This window comes from Oncorhynchus mykiss, chromosome 6 (genome assembly GCF_013265735.2).
Source record: "Oncorhynchus mykiss isolate Arlee chromosome 6, USDA_OmykA_1.1, whole genome shotgun sequence".
Classification (NCBI taxonomy): Eukaryota; Metazoa; Chordata; class Actinopteri; order Salmoniformes; family Salmonidae; genus Oncorhynchus; species Oncorhynchus mykiss.
Genome location: NC_048570.1, coordinates 32866510 through 32881589, shown reverse-complemented (window position 1 = coordinate 32881589; position 15080 = coordinate 32866510). Strand labels below are relative to the sequence as shown.

Sequence of the window (15080 nt, the reverse complement as noted above, 5' to 3'; positions counted from 1 at the left end):
TAGGAGATAATTGTAGTTACTCCACAATACAAACAAAAAATACAGAGGGAAAATAAGGAAGGCTGTAAAGAATACAAATATTCCAAAACCAGCATCCTGTTTGCAATAAGGCACTAAAATAATACTGCAAAAAAATGTGGCAAAGAAATTAACCCAGTCTAGGACTTGGGTGGCTGGAGTCTGACAATTTTTAGGGTTTTCCTCAGACACCGCCTGGTATAGGAGGTCCTGGATGTCAGGGAGCTTGACCCCAGTGATGTACTGGGCCATACACACTACCCTCTGTAGCGACTTACAGTCGGAATGCCCAAGCAGTTGTCATACCAAGCGATGATACAGCCAGTCAAGATGCTCTCAATGGTGAAGCTGTAGAACTTTGAGGATCTGAGGGCCCATGCCAAATCTTTTCAGCCTGCAGAAGGGGAAGTGGCATTGTCGTGCCCCCTTCATGACTATGTTGGTGTGTATGGACCATGATAGGTCCTTAGTGATGTGGACACAGAGGGACTTTAAGCTCTCAGACCGCTCCACCACAGCCCCTCCCAAATGGCACCATATTCCCTATATAGTGCACTACTATATATGGGCACTTGTCAAATGTAGTGCACTATTTAGGGAATAGGATGCCATTTGGGACACACGCAGTGGGTGAGAACTCACTAAGTAGATGTCGAGCACTGAGCCGTCGTCCTGGTCCATGTCCACCTCTACGTCCATGGTGCTCTGCTCTGACGTCAGACAGATGGCGCTGTCCTCCAGGGTGAATGTGGAGCTGGACGCCATGTCGTCTCTAAAGGCACACAGGAGAACCAGAGACACATATGAGTAGACATACAAAAGAAAGTCTGAGTCCCAATATGGCATCCTATTCCCTACATAGTGTCATTATTTTGTCCCTAGTGCACTACTTTTGACAAGGCCCATTGGGGCTCTGGTCAAAAGAAGTGCACTGTGTAGGGAATAGGGTGATATTTGGGATGAAACTAAAGTATAACATAACACACTCCTTAACACACTCCTTCCCAGGTGGAGGCTTGGTAACAACTTGGTAACAACTGGTGTGTGGTGGCCAGTGCGTTCCGTATGGATGAAGCCGATATGGTTTTGTTTATTAAGTGGATCAAAATAAAGGGGTCGTTCTTGAAGTATGGTAGCATTTGGGCATGGCATTTTTGGAAAAATGTTTACTTCATTTTTCTAGATTTTGTAAATATATCTTCCCATTCTAAATCAACTAATATGGTAGCTTAATGACTTTAAATATTTTTTATCACTATGATAACATTGTTCCACAAATGTAGGAGTAGTAACACAAATGATGACAACACCAATGAGAGATTTTAAGAAAATAAGGATTTTCTGAAATGGAGGCTGCACATGCTAAAATCTATGGTTATCAATCCTTTAAAAATAATTTACTGAGGTGATATGATTAATAATTTAGCTCACAATGTTATTCCCCTTCATTTAAATTGACTAACACCAAGTGACACTTTGGATTTAGACACGCCAAATTATCTATGGAATCCTCGACTTCATGACATAGTAAAAGGGTGTGAGTAGCTAATACTTTTCTTTAATATAGACCCCTTCCCTGTTTGCCACTGGAGAGTATGCTCACGGTCCTTGTACAGTATATAGGTAACGAGGGATTTTCAAGGTGGTAACACCAATGACATAAAACTGGTGGACGCATTATGCTATTCAAAAAAAATGTAGGTATTTTAATAGCCTTCTTACTTTTTATTGATCTATACAATATATTAAAATAACTTTTGTTCACTTTCTAGCATTCAACATACTAGATGCAGTATGTAGTGAAAGTCTACACACCCCTTGCAGTCTTCACATTTTGCTGCCTTAAAATGTAATCTTAAAAGCTTTACATTGGATTTCTTTCTTACCTATCTACACAACCTACTCCACATTTTCAAAGAGAAAGACAAATTATAGAACATTTTCCAAATGAATAAAAAAATGTATTGATTGCGTACGTCTTCACACCCATTGTAGTCACTTAGCAGACGCTCTTTCCAGAGTGACTTACAGGCGCAATTAGGGTTAAGTGTCTCGCTCATGGACACATCAGATCTGTTCATTCAGTCGGCTCTGAGATTCGAAACAGCGACCTTTATTCATAATCTCCAGCACCACCCCAACATCAACATATGTGAAAATGGCACGTTACATTTTTTTTGTAGTAAAAACAATGGAGGAAGATAAGTGTTTCCAATGACATCATCAACCAATTGGCAATGCCTACTCATAATAAAAGCTGACCACGACTCCATTTTGTTGATCCCTGCCTACAGACAGAAACTAAAACAAGAGGCTCCCACGCTGAGGTCTGTCCAACGCTGGTCCGACCAAGCTGACTCCACACTCCAAGACTGCTTCCATCACGTGGACTGGGAGATGTTTCGTATTGCGTCAGATAACAACATTGACGAATACGCTGATTCGGTGTGCGAGTTCATTAGAACGTGCGTTGAAAATGTCATTCCCATAGCAACGATTAAAACATTCCCTAACCAGAAACCGTGGATTGATGGCAGCATTCGTGTGAAACTGAAAGCGCGAACCACTGCTTTTAATCAGGGCAAGGTGTCTGGTAACATGACAGTGCAGCTATTCCCTCCGCAAGGCTATCAAACAAGCTAAGCGCCAGTACAGAGACAAAGTATAATCTCAATTCAAGCCCAAATAGGTCCACAGACGATGCAATCTCAACCACACTGCACACTGCCCTAACCCATCTGGACAAGAGGAATACCTATGTGAGAATGCTGTTCATCGACTACAGCTCAGCATTCAACACCATAGTACCCTCCAAGCTCGTCATCAAGCTCGAGACCCTGGGTCTCGACCCCGCCCTGTGCAACTGGGTACTGGACTTCCTGACGGGCCGCCCCCAGGTGGTGAGGGTAGGCAACAACATCTCCTCCCCGCTGATCCTCAACACTGGGGCCCCACAAGGGTGCGTTCTGAGCCCTCTCCTGTACTCCCTGTTCACCCACGACTGCGTGGCCACGCACGCCTCCAACTCAATCATCAAGTTTGCGGACGACACAACAGTGGTAGGCTTGATTACCAACAACGACGAGACGGCCTACAGGGAGGAGGTGAGGGCCCTCGGAGTGTGGTGTCAGGAAAATAACCTCACACTCAACGTCAACAAAACTAAGGAGATGATTGTCTCAGCCTCCAGTATTTATGCTGCAGTAGTTTATGTGTCGGGGGGCTAGGGTCAGTTTGTTATATCTGGAGTACTTCTCCTGTCCTATTCGGTGTCCTGTGTGAATCTAAGTGTGCGTTCTCTAATTCTCTCCTTCTCTCTTTCTCTCTCTCGGAGGACCTGAGCCCTAGGACCATGCCCCAGGACTACCTGACATGATGACTCCTTGCTGTCCCCAGTCCACCTGGCTGTGCTGCTGCTCCAGTTTCAACTGTTCTGCCTTATTATTATTCGACCATGCTGATCATTTATGAACATTTGAACATCTTAGCCATGTTCTGTTATAATCTCCACCCGGCACAGCCAGAAGAGGACTGGCCATCCCACATATGCTCTCTCTAATTCTCTCTTTCTTTCTCTCTCTCGGAGGACCTGAGCCCTAGGACCATGCCCCAGGAATACCTGACATGATGACTCCTTGCTGTCCCCAGTCCACCTGACTGTGCTGCTGCTCCAGTTTCAACTATTCTGCCTTATTATTATTCGACCATGCTGGTCATTTATGAACATTTGAACATCTTGACCATGTTTTGTTATAATCTCCACCCGGCACAGCCAGAAGAGGACTGGCCACCCCACATAGCCTGGTTCCTCTCTAGGTTTCTTCCTAGGTTTTGGCCTTTCTAGGGAGTTTTTCCTAGCCACCGTGCTTCTTCACCTGCATTGCTTGCTGTTTGGGGTTTTAGGCTGGGTTTCTGTACAGCACTTTGAGATATCAGCTGATGTACGAAGGGCTATATAAAATAAATTTGATTTGATTTGATTTGATTGTGGACTTCAGGAAACAGCAGAGGGAACACCCCCCTATCCACATCGATGGAACAGTAGTGGAGAGGGTAGCAAGTTTTAAGTTCCTCGGCATACACATCACAGACAAACTGAATTGGTCCACTCACACAGACAGCATCGTGAAGAAGGCGCAGCAGCGCCTCTTCAACCTCAGGAGGCTGAAGAAATTTGGCTTGTCACCAAAAGCACTCACAAACTTCTACAGATGCACAATCGAGAGCATCCTGGCGGGCTGTATCACCGCCTGGTATGGCAACTGCACCGCCCTCAACCGTAAGGCTCTCCAGAGGGTAGTGAGGTCTGCACAACGCATCACCGGGGGCAAACTACCTGCCCTCCAGGACACCTACACCACCCGATGTCACAGGAAGGCCATAAAGATCATCAAGGACATCAACCACCCGAGCCACTGCCTGTTCACCCCGCTATCATCCAGAAGGCGAGGTCAGTACAGGTGCATCAAAGCTGGGACCGAGAGACTGAAAAACAATGTAACTCCAAGTCAATCACACTTCTGTGAAATCAAACTGTCCACTTAGGAAGCAACAATGATTGACAATAAATTTCACATGCTGTTGTGCAAATGGAACAGACAACAGGTGGAAATTATAGGCAATTAGCAAGACACCCCCAATAAAGGAGTGGTTCTGCAGGTGGTGACCACAGACCACTTCTCAGTTCCTATGCTTCCTGGCTGATGTTTTGGTCACTTTTGAATGCTGGCAGTGCTTTCACTCTAGTGGTAGCATGAGACGGAGTCTACAACCCACATAAGTGGCTCAGGTAGTGCAGCTCATCCAGGATGGCACATCAATGCGAGCTGTGGCAAGAAGGTTTGCTGTGTCTGTCAGCATAGTGTCCAGAGCATGGATGCGCTACCAGGAGACAGGCCAGTACATCAGGAGACGTGGAGGAGGCGTAGGAGGGCAACAACCCAGCAGCAGGACCGCTACCTCCGCCTTTGTGCAAGAAGGAGCAGGAGGAGCAGTGCCAGAGCCCTGCAAAATGACCTCCAGCAGGCCACAAATGTGCATGTGTCTGCTCAAACGGTCAGAAACAGACTCCATGAGGGTGGTATGAGGGCCCGACATCCACAGGTGGGGGTTGTGCTTACAGCCCAACACCGTGCAGGACGTTTGGCATTTGCCAGAGAACACCAAGATTGGCAAATTCGCCACTGGCGCCCTGTGCTCTTCACAGATGAAAGCAGGTTCACACTGAGCACGTGACAGACGTGACAGAGTCTGGAGACGCAGTGGAGAACGTTCTGCTGCCTGCAACATCCTCCAGCATGACCAGTTTGGCGGTGGGTCAGTCATGATGTGGGGTGGGGTGGCATTTCTTTGGGGGGCTGCACAGCCCTCCATGTGCTCGCCAGAGGTAGCCTGACTGCCATTAGGTACCGAGATGAGATCCTCAGACCCCTTGTGAGACCATATGCTGGTGCGGTTGGCCCTGGGTTCCTCCTAATGCAAGACAATGCTAGACCTCATGTGGCTGGAGTGTGTCAGCAGTTCCTGCAAGAGGAAGGCATTGATGCTATGGACTGGCCCGCCCGTTCCCCAGACCTAAATCCAATTGAGCACATCTGGGACATCATGTCTCGCTCCATCCACCAACCCCACGTTGCACCACAGACTGTCCAGGAGTTGGCGGATGCATTAGTCCCGGTCTGGGAGGAGATCACTGAGGAGACCATCCGCCACCTCATCAGGAGCATGCCCAGACGTTGTAGGGAGGTCATACAGGCACGTGGAGGCCACACACACTACTGAGCCTCATTTTGACTTGTTTTAAGGACATTACATCAAAGTTGGATCAGCCTGTAGTGTGGTTTTCCACTTTAATTTTGAGTGTGACTCCAAATCCAGACCTCCATGGGTTGATAAATTTGATTTCCATTGATCATTTTTGTGTGATTTTGTTGTCAGCACATTCAACTACGTAAAGAAAAAAGTATTTAATAAGAATATTTAATTCATTCAGATCTAGGATGTGTTATTTTAGTGTTCCCTTTATTTTTTTTGAGCAGTGTATGAAAGAAGCAAAGCCCAGGTAAAAAGAAAGAGGAAAGCCTTCTGAAAACGTAACCCTGGGATAGTTCATATTTATCAGCGGGACAATTAAACAAATGTTAATGCCAAGACACCAGAATGGCTTTCCAAGAGGTGCTGCGTGTTCCCGGAGTGGTCCAGTCTCAGTCCGGAGACTTAAATTAACTTCAGCTTGAGCAATTTCGCAAAAAAATTATGGATAAATGTTGCTCTAAGAGTTGTGCGAAGTTTGTAGAATCTTATTCAAAACGATACACAGATGTGTAAAGCTGCCTCCACCAACTATGAACTCTGGGGTGTGAAGACATCAATAAATCCTTGCTTTTCTATTTTTTATTTGTATTAATTAGGACAACTTCCTAAAATGATCGTTCACTCTGAAAATGTTGAGCATGTTGTGTAGGGAAAACAACTAATTGAATCCCTTTTAAAACTTCATTTTAAGACAGTAAAACGTGAAGACTCTAAATCCCCAAAACATGTCACTACAACTCAACACATCACTACTGGGACAAGCCGATTTGTTTACTCTAAGTACTTTAAACAGTGAATAAACATAACATTTTGAAGTATAAAGTACTTGCAATACGTTTTATCATTGATAAACAGTTATCAACAAAAACATATGATATGCAACTATTTTTTCATGGTCGCAAAGGCAATGCTTTGTGTATGCAAATGTCACTAACATAACAGGCCATACAGATGGTGTAGCTAAATGCATGTTGAATCAAAGAATCCAGCATCAAAAAGACAAAAAAACACCTTCAGGGGATGTAGAGAGAAACAGTCTGACTGTGTGATGTCTGATGTCTGGCTGTAGAGGTCTCTCTAGGGGAAGTTTATGTCTATGAACTCAGACAACAGGATATGAGTGAATCTAGGGCAGGGAATTCTGGGACATTCTGTTTTATGTGGACATCTAAAAACAGTCCCCAAATAATCTTCTCCTGACGTAGGAAAATAAATGTCCATGAAAACACAGCATCGTGAACAGCAGGGGGCTCTATGGGGCTGGCGTGAAATCTGAAACAGGCCATTTACAAAGTCACCTGACTTTGCTTAAATTGAGGAATGTGTTTACCATTTTATGGCACGTTATTGCCTACCTCTCTTAAAAGATGACACACACACACACACACACACACACACACACACACACACACGTTACTGACTGACAGTATATACAGAGTGGAAAGTCACCCTGGCAGCAAATCACACAATTTTTCATCTGAACAATGCCTCTTAATCAGACCTTCTGAAAGCCTGGAGTCAAATATTAATGAAACATTAATAAAACAATTGAGGGCAACAGACAGGTGCCTGAGAAGGGAGCAAGACCAGGCAGGCCTCAGAATGGAGGCTTTGAGTTAGAGTCAGAACCTGACACTACTGGACGGACAGACGGAGAGGGCTGGGGGGAGATGAGAGGAGAAGAAACAGACTACTGGACAGACAGACGGAGAGGGCTGGGGGAGATGAGAGGAGAAGAAACAGACTACTGGACAGACAGACAGAGGGCTGGGGGAGATGAGAGGAGAAGAAACAGACTACTGGACAGACAGACGGAGAGGGCTGGGGGAGATGAGAGGAGAAGAAACAGACTACTGGACAGACAGACGGAGAGGGCTGGGGGAGATGAGAGGAGAAGAAACAGACTACTGGACAGACAGACGGAGAGGGCTGGGGGAGATGAGAGGAGAAGAAACAGACTACTGGACAGACAGACAGACAGACAGAGAGAGAGGGCTGGGGGGAGAGATGAGATGAGAGGAGAAGAAACGGTTCTTTCTAGAGGGAGATTAGAATTTTAAGTCCATGGTTTATGGACTGCACTGCATCTGAACTCAATGCATGTTGAGCAGGTCTTCTCAGCAGGTCTTCTCAGCAGGTCTTCCCAGCAGGTCTTCCTGGGCATCTTTAGTGGAAACTGTCACAAAGCCTGACAAATCTGAGTCACCTGTTCCATGTGGCTCGTCACCACAACGTGTGGGGGCAGAGTCCTATGTTTTCCCTCAGGCCTCCCAGGTAGCTCAGTGTGTCTAACCTGTTATCATCTACATCACACTCTCCCCTCAGGGAAATCCCTATGGGAGGCAGGGCTGATCAACTCAGGGGCTCTGCTGCTGACCTGATCTGGAGGGTTTGTTGGTTCCGTCATTAATTAGCTCAATTGTTCACTCACCTGGTGTCCCAGGTCAAAATCATTGTTGCCAATATTTACACAAGGGTGTAAATATATCCATTTGGAATTGGGCCTTTGAGAAGACAGGTAGAACTGGAAGGGGAGTCTTCAGGTAGAGGGATGGAGGGGAGACATGGAAGGTCTAGAGGAAACAGAGGTAGACAGCAGATAGAGGTACCTTTCTTCAGACTGGGTCTCCAGGTTGACAAAGATGGAGGAGATGGTTCCCATGGAGGAGCCCTCGTAGAAGGACGGGGTGTCAGGGACGAGGTCAGGACGCAGGTAGGAGCCAAACACTGGGAGAAACACACAAACACACACAAAGCCATGAGCTCACTGAGAGACAAACCCAAAGCCATGACCTCACTGAGAGACAAACAAAGCCATGAGCTCACTGAGAGACAAACACAAAGCCATGAGCTCACTGAGAGACAAACACAAAGCCATGAGCTCACTGAGAGACAAACACAAAGCCATGAGCTCACTGAGAGACAAACACAAAGCCATGACCTCACTGAGAGACAAACACAAAGCCATGACCTCAGTGATAAACAAAAACAAAGCCATGATCTCAGTGATAATGCCTTCAGTCAGTCAATCTATAAACGCTGCTGTACTATTGGTCTAAAGACAGTTGGACCCACAGGACAGAACGTGTGTGTTTGATTTAGTCTAATTAGATGAGATAATAAAGTGTGAATAAAACAATTATGTAAGTGTCCCTGCATCAACCTTCTATCCCTCAAAATAGTATGAGTAGAATTGGTTAACTGGAATAGTATGAGTAGAATTGGTTAACTGGAATAGTATGAGTAGAATTGGTTAACTGGAATAGTATGAGTAGAATTGGTTAACTGGAATAGTATGAGTAGAATTGGTTAACTGGAATAGAGTAAGCTATTCAAATAGTATGAGTAGAATTGGTTAACTGGAATAGTATGAGTAGAATTGGTTAACTGGAATAGTATGAGTAGAATTGGTTAACTGGAATAGTATGAGTAGAATTGGTTAACTGGAATAGTATGAGTAGAATTGGTTAACTGGAATAGAGTAAGCTATTCAAATAGTATGAGTAGAATTGGTTAACTGGAATAGTATGAGTAGAATTGGTTAACTGGAATAGTATGAGTAGAATTGGTTAACTGGAATAGTATGAGTAGAATTGGTTAACTGGAATAGAGTAAGCTATTCAAATAGTATGAGTAGAATTGGTTAACTGGAATAGAGTAAGCTATTCAAATAGTATGAGTAGAATTGGTTAACTGGAATAGAGTAAGCTATTCAAATAGTATGAGTAGAATTGGTTAACTGGAATAGAGTAAGCTATTCAAATAGTATGAGTAGAATTGGTTAACTGGAATAGAGTAAGCTATTCAAATAGTATGAGTAGAATTGGTTAACTGGAATAGAGTAAGCTATTCAAATAGTATGAGTAGAATTGGTTAACTGGAATAGAGTAAGCTATTCAAATAGTATGAGTAGAATTGGTTAACTGGAATAGAGTAAGCTATTCAAATAGTATGAGTAGAATTGGTTAACTGGAATAGAGTAAGCTATTCAAATAGTATGAGTAGAATTGGTTAACTGGAATAGTATGAGTAGAATTGGTTAACTGGAATAGTATGAGTAGAATTGGTTAACTGGAATAGTATGAGTATAATTGGTTAACTGGAATAGTATGAGTAGAATTGGTTAACTGGAATAGTATGAGTAGAATTGGTTAACTGGAATAGTATGAGTAGAATTGGTTAACTGGAATAGAGGAAGCTATTCAAATTGAAACCTTTAATTTGCTTCACGGAAGGGATCATCCTCTAGATGAATATTTGATGAAAACAATCATTTAAAACCTTACATTTATATATGTCTCTCTATGGTGCGTGGGGATACTTTAGAACAGATCAACATCACTTGGAGTTGATTTGCTGGTGTTTTTACAGTCCCCCCCCCCCCGAACAAAAACACTTCTGGGGGCCAAATGAAATCACCCGTGGACGGGGTACATGGTATGTTATGTGACGGTTGTACATAATGTACCAGGGTGTTGTTGAGTTAAAACAGGAAACAAAATAGGATTTCCAATTAACTAAAGAAGCCATGTTGCAATATAAACCAAGACTTCCCTCAGCCTTATTCAGAAGTCCACACCCTCTTCTCTTCCTGTAATATTGGCCAACAGTGGTGTTACAGAGGAAGGAAGGTCAGAGTTACGAAAGCTTAGTGGCTACTGCTGACAGGGTCCTGATTCTAACTCAGCCAGTCATATACACCCCCATCACTGCTGACAGGGTCCTGATTCTAACCCAGCCAGCCATATACACCCACATCACTGCTGACAGGGTCCTGATTCTAACTCAGCCAGCCATATACACCCACATCACTGCTGACAGGGTCCTGATTCTAACTCAGCCAGCCATATACACCCCCGTCACTGCTGACAGGGTCCTGATTCTAACTCAGCCAGCCATATACACCCCCGTCACTGCTGACAGGGTCCTGATTCTAACTCAGCCAGCCATATACACCCCCATCACTGCTGACAGGGTCCTGATTCTAACTCAGCCAGCCATATACACCCCCATCACTGCTGACAGGGTCCTGATTCTAACTCAGCCAGCCATATACACCCCCGTCACTGCTGACAGGGTCCTGATTCTAACTCAGCCAGCCATATACACCCCCGTCACTGCTGACAGGGTCCTGATTCTAACTCAGCCAGCCATATACACCCCCGTCACTGCTGACAGGGTCCTGATTCTAACTCAGCCAGCCATATACACCCCCATCACTGCTGACAGGGTCCTGATTCTAACTCAGCCAGCCATATACACCCCCATCACTGCTGACAGGGTCCTGATTCTAACTCAGCCAGCCATATACGCCCCCGTCACTGCTGACAGGGTCCTGATTCTAACTCAGCCAGCCATATACACCCCCATCACTGCTGACAGGGTCCTGATTCTAACTCAGCCAGCCATATACACCCCCATCACTGCTGACAGGGTCCTGATTCTAACTCAGCCAGCCATATACACCCCCGTCACTGCTGACAGGGTCCTGATTCTAACTCAGCCAGCCATATACACCCCCATCACTGGAGTCAGGCCTGATAATGGATCCCCAAGAGACAAAGAGCGAGTGATAATGAGAACTTGTTGATAATGCTCACTCAGTCGCGCGCACACACACACGCACACAAAACGGGCTGGCTGTAATAACAGGGCTGGGCTATCATTCCGGTGAGGCAACATTTCATTGAGGCCTGGAGGTGGACAGGAGACAGTTTTATGGCGCTAGTGAAGGACCTGTTTATGTGGACCAAGTGGTTCTATCCAGACATAGAGGTGTGTTCTACATGACAGATCTGGGGAGCGAAAGTGACTCCTGTTTGGTGCTTTTGGCTCAACCTCCAAAGGGAAATAAAACACATAAATGTGTGCTGCTGGTCTACCTTGCCCGTCTAGACTGGCCAGACTGCGTGCTCCTCCCAGCCTGTCCCGACTCTCCTCCTCGTTCTCCTCCTTCTGAGAAGACAGGATTTCCTGAGAGAACGACTTCAGAGCAGGGATGGATGTACGTGCTCTCTTAGAAGGGGAGAACCGAATGGCTGCAAAGAGAAACAGAGAGAGAGAGAGAGAAACAGAGAGAGAGAAACAGAGAGAGACACAGAGAGAGAAAGAGAGAGAGAAAGAGAGAGAGGAGGGGTAAATGAGTGGTGGGGGAAGAGAGAAGAAAAGAGGAGGGAAGGAAGAGAGGAAAATAAGGAACAAGAGGAGACCGTGGGTAGGGGAGAGAGGGAGTGGGTAGGGGAGAGAGTGAGTGGGTAGGGGAGTGAGTGAGTGGGTAGGGGAGAGAAAGCAAGAGAGAAATAGGGAGAGATGGAGGGAACAGATTATCCTGATTGCAACCATTATCGTGCATAATCAGGCTCGGAGCGTCTGTCCCAAATTAGCAGTAAAAATATCAAACTGTTAACGCATATTAATTATTACACAACTGTCCCTCAGACGTTCCATTCCGACTCCCAAGCAGAGCATGAAATCCTCTCCCCATCGTATCTAACTGCAGAAGCATTGGCATGATAATACCAGGCAGCTAAATCCCAAATCATCACAGAAACCATCTTCATTTAATTAGCGGTCCACACTGTTACGTAACACTGCTTTATATCATCTTGACATAAAATATTCCCCCAAGTCAAAACCCTGAAGTGAGGGGGGCTTCAGCCCCTTAAATTGATTCCCACATTACCACCACTAGGGGGCTGTCATGGCCACCACCCAAACATGGGGCAGAGGGCAACCATTTCCTCTCTGAAAACAACAAGCTATTTCTGGGAAAAGCCCGGCAGTTATCCTAGTGGCTAAGAGCGATGGGCCAGTAATTGAAAGGCTGCTGGTTGGAATCCCCTCGCCGACCAGGTAAAACAATCTGTCGATGTGCCCTTGAGTAAGGCACTCAACCCTAATTGCTCCTGTACATTGGTCTGGATAAGAGCGTCTGGTAAAATGAAAAGTATTTTGTTTGGTAAAATAACAAAATACAGAACAAAAACGATTTAACATCATTGAGAACCAATGTCAGGAATCTACACTGAGTGTACAAAACATTAGGAACACCTGCCCTTCCATGACAGACTGGCCAGGTGAAAGCTATGATCCCTTATTGATGTCACCTGTTAAATCCACTTCAATCAGTGTCGATGAAGGGAAGGAGAGATTAAAGAAGGATTTTTAAGCCTTGAGACAGTTGAGCTATGGAGTGTGTATGTGTGCCATTCAGAGGGTGAATGGGCAAGACAAAATATTGAAGTGCCTTTGAACGGGATGTGGTGGTATGTCTCAGGCGCACCGGTTTGAGTGTGACAAGAACTGCAACGCTGCTGGGTTTTTCATGCTCAACAGTTTCCGGCGTGTATCAAGAAAGGTCCACCACCCAAAGGACATCCAGCCAACTTGACAACTGTGAGAAGCATTGGAGTCAACATGGGCCAGCAACCATTTGGAATGCTTTCAAGTCCATGCCCTGACAAATTCAGGCAGTTCTGAGGGCAAAAGGGGGTGCAACTCAATATTAGGAAGCTGTTCCTCATGTTTTGTACACTCAGTGTATATCAGTATGTCAGTGTGACCTGAAAGCACAGACAGAAGAGCTGAGGAAGGGTTTTAAACTTGACCCATTTAACTGACTGACAACAGTGTGTATGTGCCACTCGATCGTCAACATAACAAACCTGTTCTACACACACTACACTGGTAACACACAATCACTTCCTCTCACAGGAGAAATGTATACTGTACATCGACACAGCTGTGTTGTAGCTTTCAACACAGCTACTTCTATATATTTACTGGAAGGTTCGGTTTTGTTCAACATCAAGCTGTGATTATTTGAAATCAGCTGTGTAGTTCTAGGGCAAAAACTTAAAAACACGTACCCCTTCGGGTCCCCAGGACAGAGTTTGGGAAAAGCTGACTTAAAGCGTCTATAAATCACATCCACTCCACAATCACCTGATATTGCAGGTAACAAACAAATAAAACTAGGAATCTGTACAAACATTAGATTTCCAATAGTTTACAGTTGACTAAACTGTACGTGCCACACCGAAAGACTAACCTGTCTCAGTCTCTGGTGTGGACAAATGTTTTGGCTCGAGGGCCACATTGGGATTTCGAAATTCAACGGAGGGCCGCACAGACTCTTTTTTTAACATTTTTTTTGTCAAAATCAATTTGCGGGCCAGAAAAAGCACAGTTATTACAAAATATATTAGGTCCATTCTACACACTTAAATTTTTTTTTTTTTTTTTTTTACTCAAACCTCCCACAGGCCATCCTTCCTGGTCCCAGTGCCTGGCACGTGTGCCAGTTGAAAGTCCTAACATAAATACAGGTGTCCCTTTCATAGGGGACTGAGGAACAAGAGCCAGCAGACTTACTCTGAGTCTTCCGGAACACCGAAGTGCTCATGAACTTGAGGAATCGGTTGGCATAGAAACCAGGCCTGTGCACTGAGACAGAGTCCTGAGGACAGAACAGAAGACAATACAAGCATTTATCAGAGAGGGCTATTTGAGATCAATAAGAAAGGAACCTATGAATGGTGTGTATCCAGAAGGACACGTGGATCAGATTTGCAGTATATCAACTTACGCCGTCGTAGACCAGGGCTTTCCACGAGTGCTCCAACTTCTTAATGAATCTGAGGTAGAAAAAAAGAAGCCTTGGCACAAACGTAATGCAACAAACCCCCCAACATCCAGAACCTGAGAGCCTTCATTTTGGCACCAAACACAGAACAGGAACCACAGCGATATTACGTTCATGTTTTGCAATACGCTCCCCTGATGGGCTGAGGCAGGCAAACACCAAATAGTGAGGGAGGGAAATATATATGGGTAACAATATGAAGCTATCCATTACATTGTGCTCATTATGTAACAACCAGCCAAGACACTAACCGACGGGTCCTGAGGTCAGCTTAGAGATGCTGAGATAAGAACAGGGAAAAGTGTTACAGTGACACTACTGTCTCTCTGGTGCTAGAGGCTTTTCACACTGAGGAGCTTATGTCTCTGTCTCCGTCTCTCTCTCTTTCTCTCTGCATCACTCTCCCTTTTCTCCCTCTGCGTCTCTCTCTCCCTTTTCTCCCTCTGCGTCTCTCTCTCCCTTTTCTCCCTCTGCGTCTCTCTCTCCCTCTGCTGTCTCTCTCTCCCTCTGCCTCTCTTCTCTTTCCCTCTGCGTCTCTACTCTCTCCCTCTGCGTCTCTACTCTCTCCCTCTGCGTCTCTACTCTCTCCCTCTGCGTCTCTACT

General features: G+C 45.2%; 1 protein-coding gene across 1 annotated transcript in view; it reads right to left on the bottom strand.

Moving 5' to 3' along the window:
- Positions 1-15080, bottom strand: part of LOC110525789 (phosphatidylinositol 4-phosphate 5-kinase type-1 beta) — a 111236-nt gene that overhangs the window by 2229 nt on the left and 93927 nt on the right. Inside the window, exons 10-14 of the mRNA XM_036979937.1 lie at positions 14420-14468; positions 14206-14290; positions 11715-11870; positions 8442-8559; positions 661-790 (exon numbers count right to left, since the gene is read on the bottom strand). Coding sequence (XP_036835832.1) covers positions 661-790; positions 8442-8559; positions 11715-11870; positions 14206-14290; positions 14420-14468 — 538 coding nt within the window. The remainder of the gene's footprint in view (positions 1-660; positions 791-8441; positions 8560-11714; positions 11871-14205; positions 14291-14419; positions 14469-15080) is intronic.